This window comes from Euleptes europaea, chromosome 3, assembly GCF_029931775.1.
Source record: "Euleptes europaea isolate rEulEur1 chromosome 3, rEulEur1.hap1, whole genome shotgun sequence".
Taxonomy (NCBI): domain Eukaryota; kingdom Metazoa; phylum Chordata; class Lepidosauria; order Squamata; family Sphaerodactylidae; genus Euleptes; species Euleptes europaea.
In genome coordinates, this window is record NC_079314.1 from 88,224,595 (window position 1) to 88,245,955 (window position 21,361).

General features: G+C 45.4%; 1 protein-coding gene across 1 annotated transcript in view; it reads right to left on the reverse strand.

Annotated features, from left to right (window-relative positions):
- Positions 1-399: 399 nt before the first annotated feature.
- The window catches only part of LOC130474336 (cytochrome P450 2D19-like), a 41,313-nt gene continuing 20,351 nt past the window's right edge, over positions 400-21,361 (reverse strand). Inside the window, exons 5-9 of the mRNA XM_056845901.1 lie at positions 12,535-12,708; positions 11,329-11,470; positions 10,887-11,071; positions 8,873-9,014; positions 400-578 (exon numbers count right to left, since the gene is read on the reverse strand). Of these exons, the coding sequence (XP_056701879.1) occupies positions 400-578; positions 8,873-9,014; positions 10,887-11,071; positions 11,329-11,470; positions 12,535-12,708 (822 nt within the window). The remainder of the gene's footprint in view (positions 579-8,872; positions 9,015-10,886; positions 11,072-11,328; positions 11,471-12,534; positions 12,709-21,361) is intronic.

The following is a 21,361-nucleotide window of genomic DNA, read 5'->3' on the forward strand; positions in this document are numbered from 1 at the left end:
GCTACATTCGTATGTATCAAATCCCAGAATGATCATTTCAAGTTTGGGGAGTGGGGATAGTTTACTGTGGGGACCATATTGGCAGTCATGTTCAAAGGCCTCATCTTCCATATATTCAGTATTACATTCAAGTACATTGCTATTCCTTTTTAGATATCCTACTGCTATGAAATGATTGCACATGGTCTGAAACACAGGAGAACCCTTTCCCTAACATGAGTTTGTTTCAGTTCCAAATTGCTACTGTTATGAGCATCAGTTTTATTCAAGAGTCATGCCGTTTTCACAACAAAGAAATCAGACATAATTCTCATATCAGAATTCACCCCATTTTTTTCTGCCCTGACAAGTTGCAGTCCTCAAGCCATCACAGAATAGGCATTAGATATCTGGGAAACATTATCTAGGGATGGCACAAATCTGGAAAGGGGATGGCGCGACTGTGAGAGCAAAGACCCTGCCTACTTTGGGTCTGGGATGGTTCTCAGGAATGCGGAAAGTGAAACGCTGCAGGAAGCTGGTGAAGAAGATGAAGAGCTCCATTCTAACCAGTGCTTCTCCAGGACAGGAATGGCGACCTGCAGGAAAGGGAAGCAGATTCTTTTTTCAGGACAGCAGGAGTAAGGCCCAACAGAATCCATCTCTTATTCTCTTTCAACACATGCTTGTATGATATTCAGTTCTCATATAGGGATGACTCTGACAAGTACTTTCTGAGTGACAGCTGTAGATTGCAATCAGCTCAAGTTGACCTGCAGCCGCTGCAACTCTTGCCCAACCTAACTCTGTGACCATGTGCTGGTCAGGCCATGCTCAGTTTTTGGCACACCACCATGAAGCCACATTTAACACGGCCCTCATCAGGGTCCCAAAGGATTAATTCATTTCACTGAAATGACCTCAAACTGAAATACCTCTCAGAGCTGATCCTTGAAATCCTTGAATTGGATGGACCTTTGCTGACTTCCCCTTTTTTCAGCAGCTACACATGAGCGCTGAGAAGGTGCTGCTAGGAGTTGGTGGACCCATTGTCAGAGGCTGCCTGACAACAGATTCAGACTCTGACGAAGACCAGATCCAGGGGCAGAGTCCTCCTCCCCACCCACACTGACAGAGAAAACAGCTGATGAGGATGTATTGCCAAAACAAAACCTTAAAGTCATTGGCTAAAGAGCAGCCTAAGGAAAACCAGACGCTGGCCGACCCGGGAACATCAAGGAAGCTGCCAAGGGAGCCGGGAGACCATGAGGGACAGATGTCTCCTGGGACTCGTTGGAGGAAAATGGGCCGGGTCCTGGCAGAACAATGCCGGCGTTCGGCCAGGCTGGAGCAACAAAGAAGGAACCGGGACAGCAATGGAGATACTGATTGAGTTCTTTACAGAAGCTGCCTCCGCCAGACAGCTGCAAGTATTTAGGAGAGCTGAGTCAGCAGAAGCTGTGGAAGCAACGCATGGCGAACCTGCGACACCCCACTCTGGCTGATGGTGTATCGACTCGGACTGTTTTCTCAACCTTGAATTCTTCTGGACTCCCTGTCTGACCTTGGACTGGCCTGACCTCGACTCTGCCTCTTGCTCTGACGGATTGCCTTTCACCCTGACTGACCTTTGGACTGTTACTGGACTTTGTCTACTACACCCATTCCCAATTAGTACAGCTGCCAGCTGTAGAAGCTTCGGCTTCAGAATCCCCAGCCTGTTGCCCTGCCCGCTGCAGGCCTCTTCATAGCACCGCACTGCTACAGCAGCACCCCGCCCTGGTGGGCCAGCATACCCATGTGCGACTAAAAGCCATGCAAAATGAGCAGCTGTTCAAAATCATCCCTCCTGCTTTGTGTTCATGGAGCTTCTATTGCTTGCAGAAGGCTTCTTCTGCAGCACAAAGAAAACATAGTATCCTACTTTTTATCAAATGAGAGTGGCAAGAATTTTTTTGCAAATCATTTATTTATTGTATCTATGTTATTTATACTCCACCTTTCTCACTGAGACTCAAGGCGGATTACGCAGAACTGGACATTCAATTAACAAGGTAATAAGGTTTGGATTTCAGAAATCTGAAAACATGCATAAATCTGAACATGGAGCTGGGACCAAGTTTAACATGTTAAACAACATTAAACGGAGCAGAAATTACATATTAGGATCATACTTTCAGCCCCAGACAGTATGTGCTATACATAGTAGTATAGTCCACAGTCCCTATATCGTTACCAAAGCAACTTTCTGAAACATTTTGTTACAGTATGGCCCTGATTACTTGTGTCAAAAAACCCTCCTGAATAATACATTTTTGCGTAGCCTGCAGATCTCATTCGGCAGGCCATTCCATAAAGTGGGAGGCACCTTATTTCCTGCACTTACTTCCTGCATACAATTGTTCCCAGTAGGGTTGCCAACCTCCAGGTAGTTGTGGGAAAGAATAGTACTAGGCAATCCAATTTTACAAACAACATATAATATTTAGTGACAATGTGAAAGGTGCTAGACATACATCAACATATACTGGTTACAAACTTCACTTACAGGCAACAATACAAAACCGCAAGAAAGTAGCTCTGTGTAATAGGCTATGAAATGTCACTTCAAAGAATGACTAGCAAAAGTCAAAGAATTTTTCTTAGTCCCATAGGGCTCTTATATAATCATAATTGTTTTGTAGGAAATTTCACGGAGACACAGGAGAAGATGGAAACGCCGTCCGGATGTGCTTCACGTTTTCACTGCTGCGGAGAAACATACAAGAAAACATACCTTGAAATAAGAAGAATCTTTCACTGAAAGGTTCATTTTTTTCTCTCTATGCGCTCACAAGGCTGTTCCACTCTAAACCGCACGTAACTAAAGCCACAGGTGTGCTTAAAAAAAACACGAATCTTTTAGTGAAAGATTCTTCTTATTTCAAGGTATGTTTTCTTGTATGTTTGCTGTTGCTAAATGAGAATTAGTAATATCAAGAATAAGAATGAAACCTTTGTATTAGAAAAATAGCAATTTATTGTACTTTACAGAAGCTGTGACTCTAAAAATAAACGGACGGCTGATGAAGCTGCCTCCACGGCAGTGAAAACGTGAAGCACATCCGGACGGCGTTTCCATCTTCTCCTGTGTCTCCGTGAAATTTCCTACAAAACAATTATGATTATATAAGAGCCCTATGGGACTAAGAACAGTTCTTTGACTTTTGCTAGTCATTCTTTGAAGTGACATTTCATAGCCTATTACACAGAGCTACTTTCTTGCAGTTTTGTATTGTTGCCTGTAAGTAAAGTTTGTAACCAGTATATGTTGATGTATGTCTAGCACCTTTCACATTGTCACTAAATATTAAATGTTGTTTGTAAAATTGGATTGCCTAGTACTATTCTTTCCCACAGCTTGTCTATTTAGTACCAGTGCCTAGTTTTCTTCAACCTCCAGGTAGTAGCTGGAGATCTCCTGTTATTACAACTGATCTCTAGCCGACAGAGATCAGTTAACATGGATAAAATGGTCACTTTGGCAACTGGACTCTATGGCATTGAAGTCCCTCCCCTCCCCAAACCCCACCCTCTTCGGGCTCTGCCCCCAAAAAACCCTGCCGGTGGTGAAGAGGGACCTGGCAACCCTAGCACCAAGAGGTGCAGAGCCCTACCAACATCATCTTGTGCTGTACAGCAGCTAGGGTTCTGTTGAATGCTGCCTTCCACCAAGGGAGCTCCCTTCCCTGGATCTACAACCGATAAGTGGCTGGCTTAGAGGAACTCAATTTTATCAATACAAGCCTCAAGCTGCCTGCCAGGTTTTCCAGGATTGGGCACAATGTCATGCAGAAGCTTCCAAATCCATTGGAGACATGCCACTGCCCATATAGGAAAAATCTCCATGTTGAAGCAGCCATACTTTTTCTAATTTATCTGGACAATACCTGGAAAACCACCTCTGCTTAATCACTTGCCATGAAAACCCCACTAGTTGTCTCTATAAATCAGCTGTGACTTGACGGCACTTTACACACACATACCTGGTTGCTAATTTTGGAAATTTTTAAAGAGATATTCCCCTTCAGTTATTGTATGGAGCACCAATATAGCTGTCTTGAAGTCTTCACTGATTAGAAGTAGACGAAAATAACTCGTCTTTGTTATAGATAGTCCTTTCTTCAACAGCTTCCTGGTTTATAAAGCAGCCATCAACTACTGGCTGAAAATTCTTTTTGGTGACTCTTCAGATTTCTTTCATATTGGCTAATGGAGATCCGCAATCCGATTCTTGGCAGGACTTTATATGGAGTTTAGTTATTAAACTGAGATACTTAGAAGAATACTGCTGCATGAAGTAGCCATTTAGGTTCTAAACCAAGTATACTGTATAATTTAAACAGACTATATCTCCCAGCAAGCAGTGGTTCCAATTCTGTTGTTTCAGCTACAGCTACAAACACCTTTTTATTTATTTAAAATATTTATACTCTGCCTAATTTATTTATTTGTTGATTTATTTCAAACATTTATTAGTCGCCTTTCTTCCTTATGGAGCTCATCAGTTTACACACATAGCTAAAATGCATAGAATAAAAATAAAATAAATTAAAAACATAAAACCAAAATGTCAAGACACTACTCAGGACTGCTACAAAATACAGGAAGAAGCGTCTTAATTCCTACAAAGAAGAATCCGGGAGCAGAGCAGACAATGGACCCGGAAAATGAAAAGCAAACTTCAGAAAAAGGAGAAGCCAGGAAATTGCAAAATAAGATCACAGACTGCTCAATGATGCTAGAAGGAATGACCCAACTGAGCTCTGAGATAGCTGGTTTGGCAGCTCCACTCTCGACATTTGTGCCAAACGCTCCGATGAACCTACCCGAGGATAATCATAAGAGAGCTAAGAAAAGGGGACACAATACAACAACTAAGAGCTCAAATAGCCTAGTTAACCCAGAACAGATAAGTGCACCACTAATCTCCCTCAGTTCACCTGTTGAGAATAGTAGCTTGGAACACACAGGATCCCGGAAGAGGCCCCGGACTACGTCTGACACCCTGCCATATGGCCCCCCTCCCCCAGTGATAATAGTTAATGGCAGTGCCCCCCTCGATTCCCTTGGGGCCCTAGAGGCCAACAAACAGAATTATTCTTAATGGATCAATCCCTAGCGACCGTCCGGGGGAATTCACATACAGTTCATCCAGTGGTCGCAGTGTGATCGGCTATGTAATCGTTTCTGCTGCTCTGAAAGAGCTGGTAGTTCACTTTGAGGTAATAGCTAGGTCCAAAAGTGATCACTTACCACTACTCACCAAGGTAGCTCTACGTTCCCCCTGCCTACCCACTGATAAAGCAGTCAAGTGTTATCAACCGATCAGGTGGTCTACATCCATTAGAATGAGAATTGCCAGATCGTTCTCCGAGGAATTACTGGCTCAGTCTATTATGAACGTCACTAGTGCTGGACCCCCTGCAGATGCTCCTAAAGACTTTACTGCCATCACATCCCTTTTTCATCAGGTCTGTTCGAACCCAGCTCCTTCGAGGAAGCCTACCTGCCTCACCTCTTCTACATCTTGGTTTGATGAAGAGTGCAGATATCCTAAAGCCCATCTCCGATCAATCTATAGAAGATTCCAACTTCTAAACTTGCCTGACCTGCTTAAGGATTACTTTCTGCGGAGGAGAGAATACCAACATCTAGTGATGACCAAGAAACGGCACCTACAACTCAAACAATGGGACAAATTAGCGAAAGCGATCCAAACTAAAGATCCGAGGAAGTTTTGGCATATGGTTTCCTGCGGCATGCAGCGCGATCAAATTGTGCCCCAGTCCAAAATTTCAGTTCAAACTTGGATAAGCCATTTCACAGCGCTATTATATGAACCAAATAGTCTGGAGTCTCCCCCTGGCGATTTGACTTCATTGGGACTTCCTATGTGGCCCCTGGTCGAAACTGATGAAATTAGATTCCTGATAGCCAAGCTGAAACCTAAGAAGGCCCCAGGCCCCGACAGCCTCCCAGGCTAAATATTCTTTGTATTCCCAGAGACATGGGTCCCAGTTTTGGCCGCTCTTTTCACCAAAATAGATAAAAGCGGCCAAATACCAGTGGCATGGACCACGGCCATTGTGACCCCAATTTTTAAAAAAGGGGATCCAATGAATCCTTCAAACTTCCGCACTATCAGTTTGCTCTCCGTGGCTGGCAAGCTATATGCCAGTCATTTATTGTCTAAATTGCTCATCTGGTCTCCTTCCCAGATAGGCTGGGAACAAATAGGCTTCTCCAACGGGAAATCCACGCTTGACCACTGTGCTGTTCTCTCTCACTTGGCTAGTTAGTACAGCTGCCACAAAGGGGGGGGGGTGTATTGTATGCGGCCTTTCTAGACCTAAGAAGCACGTTTGACTCAGTCCCCAGAGAGTGCCTCTGGTGCAAGTTGGCTGGTATGGGAATTGATCCTCGCCTACTCATTCTGATTAAAAACCTGTACTTCTCTAACAGCTGCCAAATTCGGTACAATAGATCTGGCCAACTTACTCCCTATATAAACTCTAACAAGGGAGTAAAGCAGGGCTGCGTTTTGGCTCCCCAAATTTATTTATTTTTAATTTATCTTTAATTTATCTTTAATAAATCTTTAATTTATCTTTACTTTATATTTAGCTAACCTTGTCTCTTATTTGAAGAAAGTTGCTGGTAATCCCCCTATTTTAAATTCCCAGGCTATCCCTATGCTTCTCTACGCAGATGATGCAGTAGTTTTATCCTGAACTAGAGTAGGCCTGAATCGCCTCTTGCAGGCGTTTGCGGATTTTTGTGAAAAAAACTCCTTAATTATTAATTTTGATAAATCAAAAATTTTGGTGTTCTCCAAGTCCCATAAGACGTAGACCTGGGCACTGAAAGGAAATAGTATTGAGCAGGTTAAAGTGTTCAAGTACCTAGGTGTCAACTTCCAGAGCAATTTAAAATGGAATAGCCAGGCCAACCAGGCTATTAATGCCATGAGACTTCAATCTGGTGCTGTCGGGAAAATTTTTTATTCCAGAGGTGGTCTATACGTGCCAGCCGCTCTTAGAATCTATAAAGCAAAGCTGCTCCCCTTGCTACTCTATGGAATCCCTATTTGGGGGGCGATCCACAACCAGAAGCTAGAGTCAGCCCAGTCTTCTTTTCTGCGACGATTACTGGGAATTCCCAACTGTGTCTTGTACCCCGCTCTTTGTTTAGAGACAGGGCTAGATCTCTTAGAAACCAGGGCCTGGCTGCTTATTTTTAAGTTGTGGTTGAGGCTCGACTATAGAGCCACCCCGTCGAGTTTGACGTGGCATATGTTATCAGACCACTTTGTCTCACCCTGAAGCAAGACCATCAGTGATAAAATTAAATCCATAGGGGTGTCCTTTGAGGCATTACTCCCCTTAAACGAGGCGCAAGCCTTTAGAATCTTAGAGCTAAGGATCACCGACATTGGGCAACAAACGCTCCTTGCTAGAGCTACAAGCTCTTGCTCACCTTTAACCTATGGTATCTATATGACGCCGAGCTCTCTACCTGGCTACTTTTACACTCTGACCTCCCCTTTCTTGAGACGCCTTTTTATGCAAGCTCGCCTAAATTTCCTCCCCACGACCTGGACCACGGGCAGATATGCCAAGGTCCCCTACGAGAAAAGGCTATGTTCCTGTGCCTCTGGACAAGTCTGGCCTCTGTGCCTCTGGCCTCTGTGCCTCTGGCCCATGTATTGCTACACTTTGAGCATGGCTCACCCTTACGGGAACAAATCATTGAACCCCTTCTGAAAGATTGCCCTGGTGGCACCGATAAGGAGCTAGTTAGATTTCTTTTAAGTGATAGCTATCCTCAGGTTACTGCACAGGTCGCTAGCTTCTTGGGATTTATTTAATACTTTTTTAAACCTCGCATATGATCTAAGGAAGAGACATGTTTAAAATTTTAAAACTTCCTTTTAACCTCAAAATGTATTTTTTTTATGCCAATAAAGGTCTGATTTGATTTGATATGACTGCTACAAAACCTAGACCACTGAATCGCCTAAAATAAGGCAGCTAACAAAGCAGCAAAAGCTGCAAAGACACAAAAAGACCATAAGTGTCTAGCAACAAATTCAAATAAATGAAAATACAAATGCAAAATACAACTTAAAAACACACATTATTAAGTGTGCACCTATGAGGATGACATAGAGAGGAGGGATGTATTTGCACTTGCTTGTGACTGGGCTACAGAAAAGTGAGAACTTACCTGTGGGGCCATTAGGGCTGCCAGGTCCCCTCTCTCCTCTGGCGGGAGGCTATGGGGCTGCAGTTGGGATTGTGTGCACACGTGTGCACGCGCACCAATGCGCGTGCATGTTACTTCTGGTTTACAACCGGAAGTGCCGCCTCACAAGGAGCCTTTTCCTCTTAGTTTGAGTGTTAAAGCGGCCCTTGCGCGCGGTGTGTGCGCACACATGCACGTTTGCCTGCTGACCCTCAAATGGTCGGCGGACAGAGGGGCGAATTGCCGGAGGTTTGCCTGCCACCACCGGTTACCTGGCAACCCTAGGGGACATGCATTCAATCTGTGCATGGATGATACTCCCTTGACAATGTTATTAACTACAAAAGGATGAGCAGGAAACCGTATAGGTCAGTTAGATAACTCTTAAAATGGAGTACAGGCTAGGAACCCCAAAAATGACATCTAATTACTTGCTTGTTTGCCTATACCACCACCAGACATTTTGCTGGAGGAAACGTTACAAAACTGTGCCCTCTTCATAAGACAACTGATCGTGAAAAGGTGAGTGATCACCTCATTTGGGGAAGATGAAGGAAAAGATGCAATCACTTTTTACCTTTTGAAATATATTGTCCCCATAGTTTACCTGTAGAGAAAGGGAGGAAGGCCTCTCTCTTGACAAACTGCCCATTGGCATCTAGGAAGTGCTCAGGGTAAAACTGGTGAGGCTTCTCCCACATGGTTTCATCCTTCAGCACAGAGGACAGGTGATTGAAGACTATGGTCCTCTAACAAGGTAGAAAAACCCCAAATTAGAAATATGTGCTAGTTTCAGATGGTACTTCTTTTCTGAACATGTAGAATGTGAATAGAGGCCTGTTTAATGTTTAGAGAGATAAAATCCATGCTCGAGTCAGTGGACAGGCAAATGTATTTGCAGAGGAATGAGGATTAGGAGCTGCATTATTCACCCTGCTGCAAAAAATAAACAAATAAAAAATGCTCTCAGAGGGATGTATGAACATCTATCTTTACAACTATCTTTACAAATGATCTTGACAGGCTGGAGAATTGGGCTAAAACCAATAAAATGCATTTCAACAGAGATAAATGAAGTTCTGCATTTAGGTAGGAAAAATCAAATGCATAACTACAGGATGGGGGAGACTTGTCTTAGTAGTAGTGTGTGCGAAAAGGATCTTGGGGTTTTAGTAGACCAAACACTGAACATGAGTCAGCAGTGTGATGCAGTAGCTAAAAAGGCAAATGCGATCTTGGGCTGCATCACCAGAAGTATAGTGTCCAGATCACGTGAAGTGATGGTATCACTTTATTCTGCTCTGGTTAGTACTGTGTTCAGTTTTGGGCACCACAATTTAAGAAAGATGTAGATAAACTGGAACGTGTCCAGAGGAGGGCAACAAAGATAGTGAGGGGTCTGGAGACCAAGTCCTATGAGGAAAGGTTGAAGGAGCTGGGTATGTTTAGCCTGAAAAGGAGAACACTGAGAGGGGATATGATAACCATCTTCAAGTACTTGAAGGGCTGTCATATAGAGAATGGTGCCAAGGTTGGACCAGAACCAGTGGGTTAAAATTAAATCAGAAGAGTTTCCATCTAGACATTAGGAAGAATTTTCTAACTGTTAGAGTGGTTCCTCAGTGGAACAGGCCTCCTCAGGAGGTGGTAACCTCTCCTTCCCTGGAGGTTTTTAAGCAGAGGCTGGATGGCCATCTGCCAGCAATGCTGATTCTATGACCTTGGGCAGTTCATGAGAGGGAGGGCATCTTGGCCATCTTCTGGGCACTGGGGATGTGTGGGGGAGGTAGGTGTGAATTTCCTGCATTGTGCAGGGGGTTGGACTACATGACCCTGGTGGTCCCTTCCAACTGTATGATTCTATCAATCTATGACAGCAAGGCTCGGCAGACTAAACTAGGCAGTCCAAGAGGCACAAGCCTTCCAGAAAAATGGAAGGATGACCTGATCTAGTAATATTATTGAATTTGTGTCCCGGACCTTGTTCCAGATTGTGTTGCAAGGTTGCCAAGTGTCCTGCTCTAGTAGAAGATCTCCCAGTGGCTGCTCCTGACCCTTGCCACTGTCTGTGGGGCACCAGGGAAAAATGTGAAAAAATTAACTGTTGCTCTGATGGCATGACATTGCCTATTGGGCAACCCCAGAAGTGATGCCCCTGAGTCGGTGTGATACTGTTGAGTTTCCGGTGAACTTTATTTTTTGGTGAACCTTAGAACATTGTGCCAAAGCGATGATGCCCTCCTATCCCTGCCTTCCCAGTCTTCCACTAGGTGCTAGCCCTGTCTGGAAACCCTACAGTGTTGTCAAGAATATGTGGGTTCCTTATTTTATGCAATTTAAAAAATGCAGGTTCATTGCCCTTCTGTACTGCTGCTCCTTTCTGCACTGAGGTCACTCTCTGCCCAGGTCAGTTACCTCACAGTCCTCTGCTACCTGACATCTTTGAGTGAGTCAGCTAAGCTGCATTTTGCAGGAATAATTTTACCCACCCATTGTATTTCATGAGATCCTTTTAAATCTATTTGTTCTACTCTTTTGCCAGATCCTTTATCTGATTCACCAAGCAATGATTTGGCAACTTTGATTTCCTTTCTGAAAAGTATCTTATCAACGGGTTGTACCTTAGGGATGACAAACTTGTCAATTTGAACATCTTGGTGTGTTGCATAAGGTACGATAGGTAGAACATCAGCACACCGCTGGATTTCGTGGATCACAGCGTTAGTGTAAGGCAGGTTTGGCTGGTCCTCCATCATGGGTGGTCTGTCCCTGCCAATCACTTTCTCAATTTCTTCCTGGACCTTTTCTGGAAATATTAATTAATTTATTATGAAAACGTTGCTGATTTATCCCACCTTTCCTCCAAAGTTCAGAATGGTGGATTTGATAGCTATTATGGCCAACTGTTAATTATATTATGAAACTTGCCTTCTGGAAAGGGGATAGGAATAGAAATAGACTCAAATTTAAAATGTCAAAGTATGTTTTCAGAAAAATGGGAAAATCCTTTATAATGCATAAACTGTAAGGACTCCTCCACCCCACCCCCACCCCATTACTTACTTTGGACCTCAGGGTGAAGGACCAAATACAGTAGCCCCCAGAGAATGGTAAAAGCAGTTGTTCCAGTGCCAGCCACAAACAGGTCAAAAATAATTTTGATAAGATTTTGCTCATTAAAACTGCTCTCTGGATTCCCTTTCACCTGAAGGAAATGAAACATTGGCAATTTATGTGGAAAGACGATACTACATCATGCTTGTGAGTGAAATGTATATAAATGAGCTATGACTGAGATTGCTAACAGTATCTTGTAAAACATGCATTAAAAAAAGACGGATAAAGCCATTGGTTCTCAGTGCCCCTAGATATAACATAGAATTAGATGGTTCACAAGACACATGGCTGGCACTCAAAGGGAAGCTACATCAGCTCCACTTCTAACAGAATTTACCATGTGTTCTGAAAACATCATACTCAATATTTCTGTACTGCAACATGATAACACTGGCTTCCATTGGCTAAAGGCAGGGAAATACTTGGTATATTGAGAGTTACAAGATAAAAGAACTGAGAGATCTTTTTATGCACAGTGATAAATGACCTTTATTGCTGTTTTGCAGGCAACGTATGCACATGCATGATTCAATAAACACTATTACTATTGGTGGCTTTAACAAGAGAAACAATTGGGGAGGGGCTGTTGCTCAGTGGCAGAGCATCTGTTTGGCATGTCTAAAGGTCCTAGGTTCAATCCCTGGCATCTCCAGTGAAAAGGGTCAGGTTCTAGGTGATGCAAAAGATCTCTGTCTGAAAACTGGCAAGCCGCTACCAGTCTGAGTAGACCGTATTGACCATGATGGACCAATGGGCTGATTCAGTATAAGGCAGCTTCATGTGTTCCTGTGTTCATGTGATGTGGGAAAGTGTTTTCCTCTGCTCAATGGATACAATGGCTGGATTTTCTTTACTGCTAACTGTTGGCCTGATAGCATGAACGTGCTTGAATCTTCCATTGCCTCCTAAAGATTCTTATATATCATTTTGAAAATCTGACATAAATACCAAACTCCAACTTCACCCTGAATTCTGCTTTGGATGGTAGTTGGTGGGAGTCCAACATTTGGTAATGATATCCTTGTAAGGGATACACTAAGGCCCTCCAGAGTCTTGCCTTAGATGTAGTGTTAGACGTTTCTTCTGTTACAGACTAGCTGAGAACTAAATTCTAAACAATAAGGCAGGATCTATGTATAAATTTCGTCTTACCTTTTCCATCTCCTCCAGAAATGCGTCAATTAAATCTCTTGCAAGTGTGGGATCCCTTGTTTTTTTATGTTCATTCACAATTTCTTTTATTATGGCACTAATATTATTATAGAGTTTCCTTATTCTCTGGTGAGGTCCAGGAACAAAGGACAACCAGGATGTTTGAACTAGAATCTGTTACAGCAGCAATAAAAGAAGACAGATAATTATTAGTTTATTCACTGAAATTGAAACTGTGCTGTTATGGAATGTTTCTTTTTCAGATACCCTTTGCCCCATCTTCATCCTTATTTCTCTGTCACACCTCTCAGTTGGTAATCTGAGGACTGAATCTGTTAAATATGTTGTCAGAGAGTTCCAACCAGCCTCCACCAGTTGGGCTGCTTTGGTTTGGTCAAAAGTTTCCCAAAACATTAAACTCCGGGTCTCCACCCCAAGTTTAATGAGTAGCTGCCACCAGCCCTTTACTAAAGATTGAGCTCCAGGGAAAAAATAAGGGCAATCCGCTCCCAACTCACTTCAAAATTTAAGTGCAACTCTTACCCTGCAAGGTAGAGGCCTTGCTGGGGAAAAGATTTACACTCCCAAAAATGTCTTAGGTTTTTGGTAGGTGGTTTCACACTCACACAAGACACTTAGATTTAGGCTGGGAATCCCAAAATCAAAAGACACAATCTATTTAAAGGCTAACAATTTATTTATAAGATTTATGCTGGTTTACAGGAAAGAAAAAATCATGAAGTTTTAAGCAAGAAAATAAAATGATTTAGCATATCTAACTTATACAATACTCCAGTTTTCCAAAATTCACAAAATTGTCAAGGCTTTTTCAAAAGCAATGTTCCAATAGTTACCAGTTTCAAGAGTTCTTTCAGCATACAAGAGTTTCAAAGGGTTGTCCAAAGGTTTCTCCAAAAAGGTCAGCTTGACCAGAGTTTCCCCCTCAAGGGCCAAAATCAAATGGTTTGTGATGCCGCACAGCCTTCTTGCTGTGCCCCTAACGAGCATGATTTGCTCAGGACTGGTCTGTCCTTATATCCATTTTCTCAGTGGCATGAGCTCATAGAAGCCAATTGAGAAAACGAAAATACTTAGCTGTTAATTAATAGCTTGGTCAGAATGCTGACTCACTAATTGATGTTCAGGTGATGAAGCCTGCAGAACTCCTGGCACCTGGACATCGTCATGATGGCTGACCGATTAATTACCATGGCAACGCACGGCCTTGCATTCCAGAAAGGGGAGAGAAGGCCTTAACGAGCACCAGCTGGGGCCTACCTTGCTCCCTCCACAAAAGCAGTTTTCAAAAGGAAACTATTTTTCTGTTCTAACATCCCAATAGCACAAACTTCATAGGCCTCCAGGCCTGAATCAAGGAAATCACGAACCCCAAGAAACTGAGGGTCCTCAGCTTCTTGACATATGTCATGGAATACTTTAACTTACCTAAGAAACAAAATTAATTAGAAAGGCCTCCTTTATCCCAAGCACACACCACACTTGTATATCACTAAAAAGATGTTTAAATACTTCAAAACTATCAATATCTTTGGAGAATAAATAACTAAGAAAATTGAGATCTTTGTTTCCCTCAGTTTACAAGTGGTGCCAGCTCTTTAATGTTTGCACAGGTCCATGAATTTGTGTAAAACTTTAACCGGGAAGTATACAAGGTACATTGCACATCCCTCAGAAATTGTTTATTTTACTGTCGCTATATCGAGGCTAGAGCCTCTGATCTCTCTCTCATCATCCATTATGGATAACAATTAAGCTGTTAAAGTCCCTGACACCAGAGAAACACAGCTGATTATGATACCAGGCTTATGATACCTAGAATCATAGAATCATAGAGTTGGAAGGGACCACCAGGGCCATCAAGTCCAACCCCCCACACAATGCAGGAAATACACAACTACCCCCTCCACACCCCCAGTGACCAGAAGATGGCCAAGATGCCCTCCCTCTCATCAGCTGCCTAAGGTCACAGAATCAGCATTGCTGAGAGGTAGCCATCTAACCTCTTCTTAAAAACCTCCAGGGAAGGAGAGCTTACCACCTCCCGAGGAAGCCTGTTCCACTGAGGAACTGCTCTAACTGTTAGAAAATTCTTCCTAATGTCTAGACGGAAACTCTTTTGATTTGATTTCAACCCATTGGTTCTGGTCCGACCTTCTTGAGCAACAAAAAACAACTCGGCACACTCCTCTATATGACAGCCCTTCAAGTACATCAACATGGTTATCATATCCCCTCTCAGTCTTCTCCTCTTCAGGCTAAACATACCCAGCTCCTTCAACCTTTCCTCATAGGACTTGGTCTCCAGACCCCTCACCATCTTTGTTGCCCTTCTCTGGACGTTCCAGCTTGTCTACATCTTTCTTAAATTGTGGTGCCCAAAACTGAACACAGTACTCTAGGTGAGGTCTAACCAGAGCAGAGTAAAGCGATACCATCACTTCGCCTGATCTGGACACTATACTTCTGTTGATGCAGCCCAAGACTGCATTTGCTTTTTTATCTACCGCATCACACTGGTGACTCATGTTCAGTGTTTGGTGTACTAAGACCCCAAGATCCTTTTCGCACACACTACTGCTCAAACAAGTCTCCCCCATCCTGTAGTTATGCATTTGATTTTTCCTACCTAAATGCAGAACTTTACATTTGTCTTTGTTGAAATGCATTTTATTAGTTCTAGCCTATTTCTCCAGCCTGACAAGATCATCCTGCATCTTGGCTCTGTCTTCTACCACATTTGCTGCCCTTCCCAATTTAGTATCATCTGCAAATTTAATAAGCATCCCTTCTATTCCTTCATCCAAACCTGTTCAACTCTTCCTCCTTTCCCCCCTTCTCTTCTATAATTTTCAGAATCAGTATGAGGGAATGTTCTTCTTTCTTTCCATTTAGGGATGCCAGCCTCCAGGTGCCCCCCTTCCCGGAATAGCTGTAATACCAGACAACATCTCCAGACTACAGAGATCAGTCCCCTGTTTTGGAGGGTGGACTCTATGGCATTGTACCCCACTGAGGTCCCTGTGTTTCTTAGGCTCCACTCCCAAATCTCCAGGAGTTTCCCAACCTGGATCTGCCAATCCTACCCACCCACCCCCCTGCCGATGGCTGGGGGCACCTGGCAACCCTATTTCCATTGCATCCGAAGAAGTAAGCCCTGACTCATGAAAGCTCATGCTGGAGTAAATGTTGTTAGTCTTCAGTTAAATAAATAAATAAATAAAATATATAATCTTTCCTCTTGGGTCAAGGCAGTTTACCGTAATAATTAAAGCATTACAGATTAAAACCAGAATAAAATGGGGAGGAATACCCAGCAAAAGCACACAGTCCATTTAAGAGCTGACCCGCCCCCTCCAAGTAAAGTGAAACAAGGCTGCGTTTTCAGGGGGAGGGACTCAGAAGCTCCGTGATTCACTGGGGATGCCTAATTGATCACAAGTTACTCCTGGAATTGGGGGAGGGGACCCTCATGCATATGATTAGGGCTGTCAAAAAAAATTTGGTACAGTTCGGATTCGGCCGAATTTGACCCTTGTGGGTTCGGTACATGCCGAAGTCCGAACTCCCCCGCTTCGGATCCCCGGTAATTCGGGGGGATCCGGAGTTCGGGGGAAAATTCGGCCCCAGCGCGCCTTCAGAGTGATTCCCTGAAGGCGCGCGGGGGCCCTTTAAACTGATCTGAGCCTCCCAGCTGGGAGGCGCAGATCAGTTTAAAGGGGAGCCCGCCCCCCTTCAGCGGGCTCCGCTGGAGAGGATCGGGCTGTCCTTTAAACTCCCGGCCGGGAGGCGCAGATCAGTTTAAATGACAGCCCGAGCCTCTCCAGCGGAGCCCGCTGAAGGCGGGTGGGCTCCTGGCCGGGAGGCGCAGATCAGTTTAAAGGGCAGCCTGCGCCTCTCCAGCGGAGCCCGCTGAAAGGTGCGGGCTGCCCTTTAAACTGACCTGCGCCTCCCAGCTGGGAGGCTCAGATCAGTTTAAAGGGCAGCCCGCGCCTCTCCAGCGGAGCCCGCTGAAAGGTGCGGGCTGCCCTTTAAACTGATCTGCGCCTCCCGGCTGGGAGGCGCAGATCAGTTTAAAGGACAGCCCGAGCCTCTCCAGCGGAGCCCACTGAAGGGGGGCGGGCTGCCCTTTAAACTGATCTGTGCCTCCCGGCCGGGAGGCACAGGTCAGTTTAAAGGGCAGCCCGCGCCTCTACAGCGGAGCCCGCTGAAAGGTGCGGGCTGCCCTTTAAACTGACCTGCGCCTCCCAGCTGGGAGGCTCAGATCAGTTTAAAGGGCAGCCCGCGCCTCTCCAGCGGAGCCCGCTGAAAGGTGCGGGCTGCCCTTTAAACTGACCTGCGCCTCCCAGCTGGGAGGCTCAGATTAGTTTAAAGGGCAGCCCGCGCCTCTCCAGCAGAGCCCGCTGAAAGGTGCGGGCTGCCCTTTAAACTGACCTGCGCCTCCTGGCCGGGAGGCACAGATCAGTTTAAATGACAGCCCGAGCCTCTCCAGCGGAGCCCGCTGAAGGGGGGCGGGCTGCCCTTTAAACTGATCTGCGCCTCCCGGCCGGGAGGCACAGGTCAGTTTAAAGGGCAGCCCATGCATCTCCAGCGGAGCCCGCTGAAAGGTGCGGGCTGCCCTTTAAACTGATTTGCAGCTCCCGGCCGGGAGGCACAGATCAGTTTAAAGGACAGCCCGAGCCTCTCCAGCGGAGCCCGCTGAAGGGGGGCGGGCTGCCCTTTAAACTGATCTGCGCCTCCCAGCTGGGAGGCTCAGATCAGTTTAAAGGGCAGCCCGCGCCTTTCAGCGGGCTCCTTTGAAGGGGGGCCGAATTTGCCGAATTTATTCGCGAACTCCCGAACTCGCTGAATTCGGCCCCCCCGGTTGCCCGCCAGTTTTGAGTTCGGATCCGTCCGAACAGAAAATCACAGAATCAGGGGAAATTCAGTTGATTTTCAGTTCGGACCGAACCGAATTGACAGCCCTACATATGATGTTGGAGAATTCGGAGCAAAAAACTTTGCAGCAAACCAAACACAAATTTCCCCTGCAAAAATGACCTAAGTGTGGGAACAGCCAGCCAGGGACAACCAGAAGACTGTAGATGATGCACAATATATGGAAGGAGATGGCTGTTCATTTATGTGGGCCTCAGGCTGTGAAAGGCTTTGACGGTCATAAGCTTCACCTTGAACTGAACTCAGAAATGAACTGGCAGCTAATGTAGTTGTTTCAAATGGCCAACAGATGTTCTTGTCGGCTAGTCCCTGACAATAGTCAGACTGCCACATTAATGGCAGTTTCTTGGTTTCCTTCAAGGGAAGCCCAATGTACAGTGTGTTATGTTAATTGAGCTGTGAGGTTATAGAGGCATGGATCAGCATGGCCCGATGGACTGAGTCTAAAAAAGAGATAGTTGACAAACCAGATGCAGCTAATAGAAGGCGCTCTTGGCCACTGCACCACCTACTTTTCAAATCCATGATCCTCAAGCTCTTAACCTGCTCTGAAAATTCTGCCACTGGACATTTGCTTTGTTTTCATAGGTATAGATTTACAAATACAACCCACCACATGGAGGATATTCTACATTATTATGTACAGATAGCTATGTTTAATGTATATATGTTAGGTGCACAGAAATTCATAACATCTTCCAGATATGATAACATGATAAATTCTGGCTGGTGAAGCTGTCCAGGGGAAGTGCTGAGACAATTTAAACCCTCATATTTTTTAAAAAAATAATAATTTTGACAAATAAATTAACTCCTGTCTACACAGTTTGGAAAATCGTGTTAGTCAGTGGCAGTTAACCTACTTTAAACTGAGAGATTTTATATCCTGAGAATATGAGAATGTAGGCGTAGATTTTGATTTTTAAAATAATGGGACATACAGCCCTTTCCTGAAGAGGGGGCAGTTAGGGAGTGGCCGGGAGCAGCGCAGCCACGCCGCCTCCACAAAGGCAGCTCGGCTGCCGAAAATAAAATAAAAGGCATTTAAATTGGGATAGAGCCCCCATTGAAAGAGTGAGGTTAAGCTACCCAAAAAGGGGGCATAGACATGGCACAGCTTGAGGGGGTGTCCCCAGGTCCAAAGGGGTTAGGAAGCTACCTAATGGCAGCTCCATTCCCAGGAACGCTCCCCCCCCCCCAGTGTGGGCTCCTGCTTCCGGGATTTTGCTGCTGCCATTGTAGCGCCAGCGGAGGGGCCCCGTGTAGCATCATGGCTTCTGGGCAACAGCATATTCGTTCCTCGCCAGCATAGGTGGTACTTTATTCTATAATAAGGTGGCACCTATGCCAGCTTCTGATGACCTTCAGGCCCCTCTTTCAGGATTGCAGCTATAGTCCATCATGTAAAATGAGGTATCATATTTTAAAGTGGGGGATGTATTGTATTTTGTTGGTGCAAGGACTATGCTGAACTCTTGAACTGCTGAACTGTTGAACTCAGCTGTGCTGAACTGTGTTGAGCTTGAGGCTGTGCTCCAGGCTCCATCATCTGTTTCTCCTATTGGACGGTGGACTTTGGCCAGAGTGGCGGCTCCGGGTGGTTGGGAACTGTATATTTCTTGGGGTGTTTTGCAGTTAAGTTAGTTCTCTCTTCCCTGTTAGCTGAATAAAGCGGTTGCTGTTGGAACTCTGTCTCTGGCCTCATGTGTAACCTACGCATATTTAATACTGGCAATGAAGGTGGGATTATTGAGCTGGTAGGCCGCCCGGCTAGTTCCACCTGAGATCACTTTCAAGGCCAAGCCTTGGATGAACTGAGATCGCAGGCGATACCACGAGGGGAGACACAACACAACCCACGATGGCTTCTCAGGGCCACATCGAGGAGTTTGATACATCCACCTTGAGAGGTGGGACAGCTACGCAACGTGACTCACATTCTACTTGAAGGTGAACAAGATCACCGACGCTGATCTAAAAAGGGCAACGTTCCTCAGCGTGTGTGGAGTCGACACATTTGAACTTGCACAGGCGTTACTGTCTCCCGCCAAACTCGAAGAGACAGTTGCAGACATCTTAGAGACTCTGCAAAAGCACTTTGCACCTCAACTGTCTGAGATTGCCAGGCGGCATGCATTTTACCAGTGGAATCAAGCCCTGGACGAGTCTGTCACTGCATACATCACAGCCCTGAGTAAGGCCGCCCGCTGTTGCAACTTTGTTGACCTCGACACCACACTCAATGACCAGCTAGTTTGCAGCCTCTACAATGAGAAGGTTCAGAGGTGCCTTTTGTCAAAAAAAAATGTCACCTTCAACTCCACCCTGGAGGAAGCCCTAGCAGCAGAGGCAGCCGACAAAATGACTCGTGAGGTGCGCCAAGCAGACTGATCTTCGCCACTATCTTCCCAAAGGCCAGTTCCTGTCCACTTCGAGGATGACAGTGAGGAGGAGGAAGTACAAAAGCTGAGTTGCGGGGGTTCCAAGCATTCTCGCCCACAGAAAATGGCGGGAAAACCATGTGCAAGTTGCAGAGAACAGCACGACTGTCAATCATGTAGGTTCCACGATGCAAAATGTAAGGCATGTGGCAAGGCCGGCCACATCGCAAGAGTCAAGGAAACCCAGGGGCAAGATTCAAGGAAACGCAAGACTCAAGGAAACCCAGGGGTATCACGAATTTTCCCGCTAGGGAAAGCAGCGAGCACAAGCCAGCTCACTCCATTGTTGCGGGGTACCATGGCAGTTGGGGAGAAACAAGCAAATGCCGGGGCACTCGTCAATGACACATCCAGAGTGTGGAACTCAACAAGATACACTCTATGGAAAAGATCCGCGTAACCATCAAAATGCAAGGTGTCCTGTGTGAAATGGAGGTTGACTTGGGGTTCGCCCTGTCCATTGTCTCCACAAAAACATTCGAACATCTTTGTGTGAACAGGGGAGAGCCTCACCTGCAACCAAGCAACCTTGTCCTCACTGATTTCCAAAAGAGAAGGTCCCTGTCAAGGGCATCACCCAAGTCAACATGTACTACAAGCAGTTCTCCAGTACACTTTGCCTTGTAGTTGTTGAGGGACAGGGCGCCAGCTTCCTGGGGCTCGAATGGCTCCAGGCCCTGGGGATCCACATGGTCGGTGTGAAGCACACTGACCACTCACAGTTCGAGGCTGTATGGAAGGAATTCTAAAGCACCTGGAATGCACCATTGGGCCATTACAAGAGCCTGCCAGTTAAACTTCCAATTGATCCGACCATCATGTCTATCCAACTCAAGCCCCATCGACTGCCGTTCGTGTTCAGGGAAAAGACTGACGCTGAACTGGACTGTGTCATTGAACAAGATGTCCTGTTGTAACGATACCCTTCTATACCCCCTGTAATATGGACACCCTTGGACTCTTGTGTCTGTACATTGGGACTGTTGCTGAATGGCAGGAGAGGCATGGAGAGAGACAGCACCACACTCCAAGACACAGGAGCATCCCAGGCACCCCATTGGACATCGCTGTATGGAGCCAGCAGGGACCTACGAATGGCACACAGCACCTAGACCCAGAAAAGGGAAAGGGACATGAACTCCATCTTGGATCTTAATGCAGAGCAGAACAGAGAAATCCAAAATCTGCTCCTGAGCCTCTCTGCCAGAGTCCCGCCCCTGGAACAGCTGCCCTCCTGGACACCTTTGCATAATCAAAGACACGGCCAGCATATCAAAATCTGCCTGACGACGTCAGACTGAGAATAGCATTTCCCCCTCTACACCTTACATTCCTTCTCAGAGCAGGCTAATCCCATCTTCTTCCCCTCCTTGCTCCCAGTTCCTGCCAGCTGTCAATAACACAATCACTGAGAGATTGACAGTCATCAA